The 12,978-nt window shown below is 36.5% G+C and overlaps 1 protein-coding gene across 2 annotated transcripts in view; it reads right to left on the bottom strand.

Annotated features, from left to right (window-relative positions):
- Positions 1 to 7,389: 7,389 nt before the first annotated feature.
- Positions 7,390 to 12,978, bottom strand: part of DYNC2H1 (dynein cytoplasmic 2 heavy chain 1) — a 154,930-nt gene continuing 149,341 nt past the window's right edge. For both annotated transcript variants that reach the window (XM_033051487.2, XM_033051488.2), the window contains exons 88-89: positions 11,642 to 11,758; positions 7,390 to 7,956 (exon numbers count right to left, since the gene is read on the bottom strand). In XM_033051487.2, coding sequence (XP_032907378.1) covers positions 7,798 to 7,956; positions 11,642 to 11,758 — 276 coding nt within the window. In that variant the 3' untranslated portion in view covers positions 7,390 to 7,797. The remainder of the gene's footprint in view (positions 7,957 to 11,641; positions 11,759 to 12,978) is intronic.

Here is a 12,978-nt window from a genome sequence, read left to right as displayed (position 1 = left end):
AGGAAGGAAGGAAGGAAGGAAGGAAGGAAGGAAGGAAGGAAGGAAGGAAGGAAGGAAGGAAGGAAGGAAGGAAGGAAGGAAGGAAGGAAGGAAGGAAGGAAGGAAGGAAGGAAGGAAGGAAGGAAGGAAGGAAGGAAGGAAGGAAGGAAGGAAGGAAGGAAGGAAGGAAGGGTTAACCATACATCATCTAAGAGAGAGGCATAAATGTTACACAAGTTAAAGATAACCTACCCTTGGGCACAGCATGTAGTAAAAGCTGTAAAATTAATGCAGACTTCTCCTTAAAGAGGTATGCCATTGTATTGAAGAGCCACAGCAAATATTCTGGCCTGGGATTCCTGCCTTCATAAAGATCAAATAAGAAATTGAGATCCTCAGCTGTTGTAAAATGGAACAACACTACTCACTCTCTCCATTTCTCTCTCTCTCTCATTTTTTCTTGTTGTACAGTTTAGTTCCTTTCCCCCAACTTTTCCCACATTGTGCAAATCCCTGTATACTGTATCAAATTATTTTTTCTGACTCCATCAATAAATTCAAGCTTTTCTAAAGGCTAAAAAATGGCTTACAAAAAAATCCATGCTGACCTTCCTTGTTTTTAAGATTGTTGAGTATCACATTGTTTTGGTTTACAATTTCAGTAGGCTTTACATAGAAGAAAGTCTTTATAGAAGACTGTTTAAAAAAGGAGAACTTTTCCTTTCCCCAGAACCACAGCTCACTTAAATGATAGGTTAGACACCTATATTGACTAGTGAAACAGCATTGTGCTGGAATTCCTTGAGTTTCTTAAGGACTCTTGGATGAGGACGTAATAACTCATTTCTTATAAATATTTTCTAGTTTCTTCTAAAACTTTTTATTTTGAAAGGTGAGCTTAAGATGATCTCTAAGGGTTGTCCCTTATTTAAAAACTACAGACTGAAATGCCAGTATGACAGCCACACTCAGTTCTCTGAAATCAATTCTGATGCAAAGAATTTAGGTTTCTGTTGTGCTCTTGCTTTCTCTGAGTACTCTTTTTGCACTTCATCTAATAACCCAATACTCCTCTAGCAGGCATCTTGCTTCTGAAGTGTTCAGAACATTTATTTTTGGTTTTATGCCTTAAGTGAGGTTCCTCTAAATTGTTTTTGGCTTGCTCTATTATGGTTTAACATTTCATTCATCCATTTATTCTGTGAACTGCTTCATTTTCCATTGACTAACCCCTGAACTTGCTGATAGCTTATGAGGCAGCAGTAAAACTGAAGGACTTGCAGGTCATTTCTGTATGGAGCAGAAAGCAGAAAGAGTAGAATGACATTATTTTCTTACTGTAATTTATACACTGTACTTGAAATGATGAACATGTAACAAATCAACTACACAGAGGCATAATACATTTCAGGTTGGAGGAGACACCAGGAGGTCCCCAACAGCAGGGTCAGCTCTGAGGTCAGAATGGATTGCTCAGGGTCTTATCCAGTTCAATTTTCAATACTTCCAAGCATGGTGACTGGACAAACTCTCTGGGAAACCTGTGCCTGATTGTCCTCAGGGGAAGAATATTTTTCCCTGTATGCAGTTATAACATCTTGTCCCCTGTCCTCCTGCCATGAAATTTGATAACCTCCATGCAGGCAATGGCAAGCTGCCAATAATTCCTTCCCATAAAAGTTACCTCTATCCAGGCTGGTTCCTTAAGCCTTTTCCTATAAGTCACGTGCTCCAGCCCCCTGGGGATCTTGGTGAATTATCTCAAGTTTTCCAATGTCATGTTTGGACTCGCTCCAATATGTGTGTGTCTCCACTGGGGAGGCCAGCACAGGGCCCAGAATGCCAGATGTGTGCAGGGAAGGATCACCTTGTTCAGCCTGCTGGACACACTCTGCCTGACAGAGCAGGAGCCTGGTGGCTTCCATGCTGCAAGGGCACCCTTCTCCTCACTGTTTCTTCTTCCTGTGCAGACACTGAAGGTGTACAGAAATAGCTGCAAGCTGGCCAGAGTGGTCAGTCAGTGCCTTTTCCGCTTGCACAAGCCAGGTGTCTTGGAGGAAGGAGAAATTCACTTGCTGAATCACTTACTTCTGAAAAGAACTACATCACAACTAACTAGAAGCATTTTTTAAGATGTAGTTGCTTATTCAGCACTGCTGTAAGAATTTTCCTTTGGAAAGGACTGTGGATGCAATGTTGTAGAGACCATAAATTGTCTTTACCTTCCAAACCCACCTCAGTCCCCTGTGCCAGGCTCTCACCAGGGTCTAGCCCACAGTACCACCTAGTGGGAAATGCTGATATGACTGTGCCCATCCCAAAAGCGCTCTGAAGACATTGTCATTTCTTCCCGATCTCGATCCCGTAGGTAAAGTGTTGGAAAATCCTCTTAGGCATGGCAATGCTACCATGTGGGATTGCATGAGAACTCACCTTGCCAGGGGCTGAGTCGAGTCAGACAGCTCTGACAATGAAATTGCCTACCTGAAACATTTCATAAACATGATTACTAATTATGTTTTCCGAGGCTGATCTGTTAATAAGAATCCATACTTGCTGCCCTGAAAAATTAAGTGGATCTAACACTGGGAGAAAATGACAGAAAACCTATCTAAGACTTCTAAAGAGAGCTGGGCCAGCTTGCTCTCTCCTGAGATGCAAAGGCAGTAGCAATTCTGACACTTCTGAAGAATCTGCTCCCAGTTAGAGTTCACAGATCTGACTTCCACCTAGGGCATCTGCTTACTGCAGTTCAGGCAACTTCCTTTACAGGATCACCCAGCAGGAATGAACACCAGACAGGGAATTTACACTGTGCTCAAATGACATGTACTCTCAGTTAATTTATGTGTTGGACAAGACACTGCAATGCAGATTGCTTTCATGAGGAAAAAGCAGAATTGCAGCATATTCTCACACAGGGTGAATACCCAGACTCTTGCATGGACTAGCCTGTCATACCTACACACCCATTCTAGAACTAGACTGTGCAAAGATCTCTGTGTATTCTATTGTGATTATTTTTGTGCTATAATTAAGCATATCAATTCAACTTTAAAATAAAAGGAAATAACCACCTCAATTTCCACAAAGATCATATCCTAAGAACTATTCCTGTGGCATGCTGTAGCTCACATTAGCAGTAATTATTGTGAAGCTGCTCAAAGAAGTGACACCAAATTTGCTTCCTGATTTTCTAAAATAGGCCAGTGAAAAGTCTCTCTCTGCATCAAATGTACATAGTCAAAAAACCCTCTTCAGTTGCTTTCTAGGTATCTTACATAAAGGTTAAGAGACCTAGAAGTAAGAAATCGAGATCTTGAAGACAGGCAGTTAAAATACATCCATTTGGTGAGCTCTGTTGTAAGGAGCTTCAGTATCCGAAATGAAAAACAGGTCCAGGAGATGGGGCCAAGTTATGCAGCCTCACTGGTTGAGGCATGGGCTGAGGTGGAGCAGGATGGCCTCCCAGGCAGATGGGTTCCCAGGGAAGCTTCTCATCTGGGAAGAAGCCCAGTGCACTGGTGAAGCTGCACACCTTCAAAGGAGAACACAGCATAAGAACCCACAGAGGTTTGTTTTCTCAAGCATGATGCACTCTTTATTGGTCTTCAGACCCTCCCACATCTAGTTTCTTATTCACATCTTTCATTTTCAAAGGATTAAAAATGTAAAAATTAAAGGGAATTAAAAATGTCTACGTAAAACTTCATATGGAAATTTCTAGTCCTGGTAAAGGCAGCACATTTTTATTATGGTAGCCAATATTTAGTATAATTTATGCAAACCCATTTTTATTGTTGAAAGACAGTCTATCAGTTTAAGAACTCATATAATTCATATTTGATGCTTTTGAGCATGGAGTTCAGGTAATTCCCTCTTCAACTCTAACAATGATATAGCTGTTTGGGGAAAAATTACTGCTGTTCAAGGTACTGGTGTCTGAAAGCTGAAATAAAGAAACAGAGGGGAAAGACAATTTGCATCACCAGTGCTATTTATACTCGGCATAACTTGCATAACTTGCTTTCCACTGCAGCATTTGGATGTTAGTGAAATTCTAAAAATTTTCTGGGGAAAAAAATCCAAGTCAATTTGACTTGGCACTAAAACATGAGGTATCCTATCAACATCATAGGTCTTATTTCTGAAAGGCTGTTTACCCCAAATAGCAAAAAGTGAGTCTGACTCTTCAACAAACATGTACTCATCTGCTTGGGCACACAGCATGCTCTGTGTCAGTAGATTTGCAGTGAATTTACTAAATGCACCGAATAGCACACCTTCCAATGGGTGACAGCATCAATATCTCACAGAACCTTTATTGCTATCAGGTGTAAAAGGAAGAAACTTTTCAAATTCAGAATGAACGTATTTGTAAAAAATTATTTGTGTTTTAGACATTCAAATATTATTGCAATCTTCATTATTTTCAAAGGTTCTGATATTCTTTTAAGGTTTTTTCACTCTGCATTTTGTCACTTTGATTTCTTTTGATAAAATTTGCACTTACTGAAGATCTGCCTTTCTCAAGTCTTCAAAAGAGAGTGTTTACAGAGCAGTAATGTGTGTTTTCTAAGATCTCTTTATATATCTCTTTTTAGTCTTACAAGTTCCTATACCCTTGAAACTGAATAGCAGAACAGACCCTTTCAAACCCCAGTCAGACCATTAAGGCATTTCTGATGTTTTTATTTCTTATGTTTCCAGATTCATACTTCTCAATGGCCTATGCATGTGATACAAAGCTGCACTTTGGTGGTAATAAAAACTCCACAGTTCTGTTTTTACTGCCAAAAACATAACTCCTATGGCCTAGAGTAGCAGTTACCTATAGTATCTTTCATTTAGATTACAACATTGGGTAGAAAGAAAGCACATTATACAATGCAAACAGACAATATGTATCAAGGAACACATGATTTAGGTCATCTGGGAGCCATCTAAAATATTAGGGTTTGAACTCCAGTCATGAGAAGGCAAGATTAGTGAATCATTTAAACAAAATAAGTATCAAACATACTACTTAATACACTGTGAGTGTAATATACAGCTCCAAAAATTTGGGGTTCTTTTTGTGATGAAATATTACATAATTTAAAAATCTAGATTTCAAGCTGAAAAATTAGCTTCACATTTAAATCAGGTTTTTGTCCTGTGCTGAAAAAAATAAAGACATCAAAGACATCTCAGAAGAGAGAGCCTTTCACATCTGTAACAAAGATCAGCCTCAATGGGCTCCCACAGGACCTCTGTCCAAATAAAAATATAACTCAATGCTCCAGTTATAGCTGAACATTAAGAAGATTGGGTTTTTTCCATAACACTCGGGGAAGGTCTTAGAAAGAGCAGAAGGAAACAGACAATTCTAGGAATGTGAAGGGGCTCTAAACTGAGAGGACAACCAAACAAAATGAGATTTAATCAAGCTGGCTAAGAGAGGGCTCTGACAGAAATGCATGAATGCATGTCTGGGAACAAAACTCCTAATGCTGTAAGCTGAGAAACAGTCCACAGCTCTAAATCCATGGCAGAAGTGGATGATAGAAGAGGTTACAAACCTCCAGAGATAGGGCAGTTCTGAGGGGTTAGGATACAGGCAAGCCATCAGTAAGGAATTGAATCAGTTTCTGGCCCTGAAATAGAAATACAGTCTGGTAGGTCTAGAGGAGTCTCTTTTATATCTGTTCTTTGTGATAGGATCAATATCTGTACATTAGTAGGATCAGTAAGGCTAAATACATAGCAAGAGGAGACTTGAAAGGAGAAATTTTAAATAATCATATTTCTCTTGGCAATATGGAAGGCATTTTGAAGCTTACAATGAGGAGAAAAAAAAATTAAAAAACAAAACATGGAAACTCCCAGAATATTCTACTAATGATTCACACTACTCACTACAGCAGACTTTTATTTTCATTACAAGCAATATGGGTCATCAAAGACACCTACTATGTCTCTGATCATTACTTTCTGTGCAAGGTAGATTAAAAGATATATTATTTTCCAGACATCTTGGTCCTAACTGAACAGCTGAGTATCTGTATTTCTCTACCTGCCCACAAAAGAGAAGCTGAAATTCCTAAGAGCCAGTATACTGATCCCTCAGACTGAGATATATGAGAGCTGAAATTCAGTCTAGGTTATGAAAATGTTGGATCCAAAACAGAAAGTTGCATCATGTTCTTAACAGGTACCTATGGGAATTAAAAGCATGTCCTCTGCAAAACTTTTCATCTCCAAGAAAGTCCAGAATAGCAGAAAATTTTCTCTGGACAAGTCACCCTCTAAATGCTTACAGAGCTTTTACATAGATTTACATGAGTGCTTTTGCTCTGATGGAGAATTTGTCATTTTTCCCCAAAATCTTCCTCAGAGACAATTTTTTCCCCAAATTTGCTACCCTTTTACTCTTCAGTGAATCAGAGTGAAATATATAAAGATGAGGCAATTATCTGAAAAGTATTAAGTCTATTCTGCTTTTACATAGGATTCAGTTTTAAAAATGTACATTAAATTGTATCAAATTATTTTAGGACAGCTTTTAATTAGAACAACTAAAATGGAAAACTTTCTAAATAGAGACAAAAGACCAAGTTTATGGCATGAACAATACAGAAGAGAGAAAAATGCTTTCTTGAGGAAGTTGATGTGGAGATGGGGCCAATCTTTTCTCTGCTTTCCTTCTTTCTCTCTCAAACCACCAATGAAAAGTGTCAGGAAAGTGAAATACAGTCTTAATTTAAATACTACTTTAGAATTAATATAAAATCTATCAGATGTATCAGAGCCAAATCATCTATTTTGTTTTCCAAGCAAACCAAGAAAGTGCTTTGCCTTCGGCTTTTAAAAATACCTTCATGAGGTGTGCAATTCCAGTTAAAAATCAGACAGTTTCAATTGTTATGTTGAGACATCAGTAATGCTGCTTCCTGCTGGATTTTAGGATTTTGTCTAATTGCACTCCAGTACTATGACAGCATCCCAAGACATCATGAAGCAGTGAAATTAAATTTGGGTTTCCTATTATATCCCTCTGTTTTTCGTTTAAAAACTGGATGGAAATCTTTATGGAAATCTTTTATCTTTTTCTCTTTTTTTTTTTTAATTTTTTTTATTTTTTACATTTAAGGAATTGTTAGGTACTGCAGACTTTTATGTGCATGTTTTTACTGGAACTTAGTACAGTTTCATAATTTTTTTTCAATTTGTTCTGGATAATATCCATGACAGTAATCTAACTTTGTAACTACACATGAATTTGTAACTCCATATGAAGTTCATCAAAGTCATATTATTTACTACCTATACAAAGAAATAAAATTATAAGTAGAACATCATTAAAAGAGACTGAAACATTTATTCTGATTCTTATCTTCAAGTAAAACATTAAATTTCAGTGACAAAAGGTAAGTTTTAAAATTTTATTTTATTAAATAACAGAGGCATATGAATAACAGTTCCAAAAGGATAATGAAAAAAGATCAAAGAAAAAATGCTGACTTTGAATTTTTATTCAATATTTCTGAGCAATCCAGAAGAGATTTCAACAATTTCAAGAAAGAAATACAGCACATTAAAATCTAGAGAAACAATCCAAATTAGCAGTTTGCTGATATTAATTTTTACAATATCCCACAAAGATACACTAAAGTTCTATCAAGTAGAATTATCTGAATACATCTTAAAAAAATAAACAGTAATTAATAAACCATTGCTTTAAAAATACAAAAGTAATGAATCTAAAGTTCTCTTTTTCTAAGTAAGAAATTAGATGTTTAAATATCTCTTAACTTCACAAGTTAATGCAGTTTCAGATTACTGATTTTTTAAAAATAAAGCAGCACCACATTGAATCCACTGGTCTTGGTTTCCTCCACAAGGTACATCAATATTTGTCACCACACGGTCTCTCTCCACACTAGTGTAGACTGGCAAAGATATGCATTCCTCTGGAGAGTATGGACCATATGCATCCTGTCAACAAACACTCAGTTATCACATGAAAAGACAACAGAACATGAGAAAGCAAAAATCTCCACTGGTATGGTATGCAAAGTTAAGATACAGTTTGGACACTGCAACCTTGGACAAGAAAGTCTTCACTCAGGACACTAAGGAGAAGGATTACCAATGAAGCAGAGGCTTCAGAAAAGTTGCTCACTCCGTAACTCTCCATAACTCCGTAACTCTAACACCAGAACTACATAACAGGGGTGGTTCTATGAACTACATATAAAAATCTTCCTTCAGCTAAAACCCTCCCAAAAATGACACATCCGAAGTTTCTGCAAACCAGGCTAAGGGAAGTGCAGATCAGTTTCCTGCAGGGAGAAAGCTGCTCAGGAGCCCCAGCTATCCTGGCAGGTTGGAGTGCTGTGCCCTACTGCCCCCTCCAATCCCTGCAGCAAACCCTGCCCTCCTCCTGTGGCATAGCCCCTGCTGTGAGCTGAGATACCTGCAAGCATCATACTGCAGGAAATATAATCCATAAAAATCTTACCCCACACGTTCCAGGCTACTTTATTGAACTGCTCCTCTCTGCTTGCTGTCTGTGCTACAAAGTGCCTTGCATGGAGTTTCCTCCTGGGGCTTTGCATGGAGCACTGTCCATATGTGTGACCACAGAATTAGCTCAAAGACTCTGCCTAGACTTCCTACAGCACTTAATTTCAACCCATGATGTATTTAGTTACTGCAAATAGTTCAGGGTTTGATTTAACTGATACATATCAAGCATGTTTTCCATCACACTCAAAATGTCCCTTCCTGTCAACAGGAAAATGTCAGATTTTCAAGAACCAAGTAAAAAAGCAGTAAACTTGTCAGAAAAGAGTTTAAAATAAAAATGAGTGTCATTTTAACTCAAATTACATCAAATGTGACTTAGTGATGCTCCAATATTAGAAAATAACTAAAAACAGGAAAAAGGAAGCAAGCGAGCAATAACTGTTTCAAGCATTTTGCCTTGCATGTGGAGTGTAAAGCCAGAACTGAAGAATTTTGTTGTTCCTTTTGAAAATCAACTGCCCCTGTCTTTTGGGCAATGGTGTTTCAATCCTCTCACAAGATCTATGTGTGGTAATATTTCTACAGAGTAACTTAATAATCAGGAACTCAGCTGTTCTCAGAAGGATTGTACTTACCCCAATTGTCTTTTGGTTCATACTACTGAAAAAGACAAAATGCTGGCTAGACAGTAAAATGTTAACCAGAGAATTTAAGTTTTGCCAAGCCTGGGAGCCAGAAGCTGGCCAGTTTGCCTTCAAAGACCTTTTTTTTACACTTTTTAGGGACAAAATATCTGTACTTGTGCCTTTCTCAATTCCATTGATGTTTTAAGGAATCCTATTATTGGAGGGTTAAAGACATTCTGTGGAAGTCTTTTTGAGTCACAAATCCTTATGTCCTTGGCTTAAGTACAGTCCAAAAGTTCTCTGTGAGACTGCTTCATAGACAGTTCCATCCCCTTTAGTGACACCCTTCACAGCATGGGATCTATCACTGGATTAAAACTGGAAAAGACCTTCACAGTTTAATGAGAATAAGCATAATGTTAATAGCTCAAAACATTCTGTTTAGAGCACTGCAGGATTTTCAGGGGTTCTCTCAGAAAAATCTTGTAAGCTACATTAAGTTTGGTTGCAAATTACTTCAAAGCATTACATTATACATATACTTTTGCTCACTAGATTTCAAAAGAAGCTTTTATGGAGAAAAAAAAACCAAATTCAAAACCTAAGTGTTCTAAGACAATATGTTCAATTTTATGCACTCTTCTCCTCAGAAAAGGTAATGAAATTAAGAGATATGCATGATATCCAATTCTGCTTTGGTTTCTGAGCACAGAATTTGATTATAGTCAATTTTTAGAGTGACTGTAAAACAACTCAAGGGTAGACCAATTAATAAAAACTCTCCTTAGAGACACTATGTATTTAAAATCTGGGCAGTTGACAAGTTACAGCTTATATTTTATAAGAATTATAATTTTTTCCAACACAAAGATGTCAGTTGTTACTCATTTCAATTATAAGTACATTTGAAAAAGTTTAATTCATTGATTATTGAAGTATCTAATTTTTCAAATTTTAGAGACAAAGCCCTCTGCTGATTTCTCATATAACTTTTGGATCCTACCTTTGGAGTTTAAAAAATAGTCTTTTCCAGAAAAATACTAAAAAATCTGTTTTCTTTCAAACACAATATGAATGTCTTTCAGAACAAGTAGAGTTCTTATTTAAAATGTGTTTTCAGTTGATGTTACCATGGAAAACCACACATATTACCATCCTCCACCATCCACCACTGAGCCAATGTATTAGAATGTCTGGCAAGTCTGTATTTATCCCATGCACCACCTCTCACGTAAATTAGAAATCTCTTTATTTACCTGAAAAAAACCAAACCCTGTAAATACTGAAAAACTGAAAAATCTTTCACTGGTCAACTTTCTAAGAGGTTTTGGGATGTTTTCATTTTTTGTCCTTTTTTAAAAATTTTCAGTACTTTCCTAATGAAGCTGGGAGCAATGGTGCAGACGGTGGCTAACATTTACTTCTATGTTCAAGGTCTAAATCTGTTGACCTTTACACTTCTAATGCTGTACTACAATGCAGCCAAGAGATTGGAAACTGGCAGCAGAGACTGCTTTTTTAACATCCTTCTCCATCCCAGAGATGCCCCAAGATTTGCATTTTCCGTCCCATTAATCAATAAACAACCCCTTCTAAAAAGGTATCAATGGCAAGTTCTTCCCCAGAGGATAAAAAATTCTTCATCTATCTGCCAAATGTTTGCCTATCCGAGAAAAACACCCTGATAAGTTCAAGAGCCTCCACATAATATAATGCTTTATTTCCCCTGCAGGAAATAACAATGAGATAAAAAAAAAAAAGTTGGGATACAGGAGTATCCTTGCACACTACCTATCAAAATATACAAAAGCCATCAGAGTGGTCTACGCTGTCTCTAGAGTCACACCTGGACACAGTTACCCCAGCTATCTTCTGATGGGATGGGTTTCCTAAATATATATGGGATGGATTCTATAATAAGCAATTTTTTAGTTAAAAGACACGTCCGTGAATACATTCTATGTGACTTTTTGCGTTATTTATCAGTGATTGCTATGACAATTGGAGGGCAGAGCAGTAACAGTTTTTACTGCTTGGATTACTTTGCTTTCATCTTAAAATCTGCAAGCACTGGCATTTTTTTAAATTAGTTTAAGTAGGAGAAAGGTTTTCTTTGCTTACAGCTCACATCATATTCTGTATTTTTTTATTGCTGCTTCAATTTACTTTAATATTTAAAATGCAAAGAAAATATATTGTAGGAATGAACTCCCAAATGCATGTATACATTTACTAAATAGAGGTTTGAAAATATGCAAATGTTTTTAAAAGACAAAGAAAAAAAAGGTATGACTAAAATAAAGCCCTTGCCTTCTTCCAAGCAATATAAGCAAAAGAATATTAACAAAATTACAGTAAGTTTCTGTTTTAAATAAAGTAAGTAAGTTGCTTTTCCTAGTAAAGACTGGGATTTTTTATTTTGAAACAAAAAGAAAACAGGTCAGCAAAATCATACTGAAAAGCTACCACACAGAAAAAATCAAATTATGGGTCTTGAATGTTTAGGGCTTTTAATAATTTAGTACCTGTGGAATCCAGGCCATGTAACAAGGGAGAACAGATGACACACTGGGAGAATCATGCAGATTTTCTGAAAGTCGATTTCCATCGAAACGACAGCCTTCCAGTTGTAAGCCACTGATCTGCCATGGAAACATAAAATATTCAAACATAAATAACAGAATTAAAATGTCAATAAGGATTACACTGTGCTTTAAGAAATGATGAACGTTGTTACTGTGACCAAATTTTTAAATAACAGGAAATTAATTACTGTTATGTTCTTTGTGAGAATAGGAAACATGATTTAAAAGCAAGATCTGGACTACACTTCACTTTGAACTTCCTCTGATTTGGATTCACATTCTTTGAAACATCGGAGAAAAATACCTGTAAATGTCATCAATTATGAAACTGCAGTTGCCTGGCATTAGATTAATGGAACTATAATAGCAACAGCCAAGTTCACAATCATTACAATGTCTAGAAGAAGAGAAGAACAATCACTGCAATAAGCATGACTTCCTGCTTGGAAGTCTGAGCACAGCTTTCAAAGATTGGAATGTGCAACTGCACAGCTTCAGCAGAGGCAAACAAAATATATTGAAATAATATGAGAGAAATTTTTATTTAACAAACTCAAGATTTCTTAGATATACTTTGGCAAAGTGTATCTAAGGTTGGTTGTTTGGCAAAGAGTTTAATAAGAATCACAGATATTTTTTTAAATAACTATGCAATGCTTTATGTGCAACATGCTTCAAGTGTTTTCTTTTAGTTAAATAATTTCAGCCTCTGAATTAGATGTTCTATTTTTTTCTTCTCTGGAGTCTTCCATAAGTTAGTGACATCTATTCTGCATTCAGTAAAAAAAAATTCCAATGTTTGCTGATGGTTTTATTTTCCCCAGTACAAATACTAGTAGTTTGCTAACAACAATAGTAATAATGTCATTTTGGCCTGCTGAAGTGAGAACTTCAGTTTTAACAATAATGAAACTCTCCAGCTTCAGCAGATCTCTAACAGAAGCAACAATCTGAAAATCATCTGTCTACTATACTATCATACTAAAGCTCTAAATTAAACTTATCATACTGAGGTTGGTTTTTACTAAATGCCAGGTTCATAAAGCAGTACTGGAATTAGGAAGAACAATGCTGCTGGAAATTGGATGAGTGATCACACAAGCAAAATGGAGAAAAATGTCATTTTCTAATCTATTTTCCCTTGCAAGAAACTTTGAAATATCTATCAGATTGCAAAAAGGGGTTAAAATATGATGTTACAATGAAGATCAGTATCATAGAAGATATAATGGATATAATTTCCTTAGGCAATTTTAGTATTCTAAATTTATTTATTT

The sequence above is a fragment of the Catharus ustulatus genome, chromosome 2 (genome assembly GCF_009819885.2).
Source record: "Catharus ustulatus isolate bCatUst1 chromosome 2, bCatUst1.pri.v2, whole genome shotgun sequence".
Taxonomy (NCBI): Eukaryota; Metazoa; Chordata; class Aves; order Passeriformes; family Turdidae; genus Catharus; species Catharus ustulatus.
Note: the sequence above shows the minus strand (reverse complement) of the source record. Positions and strands in the feature narration are given on the sequence as shown.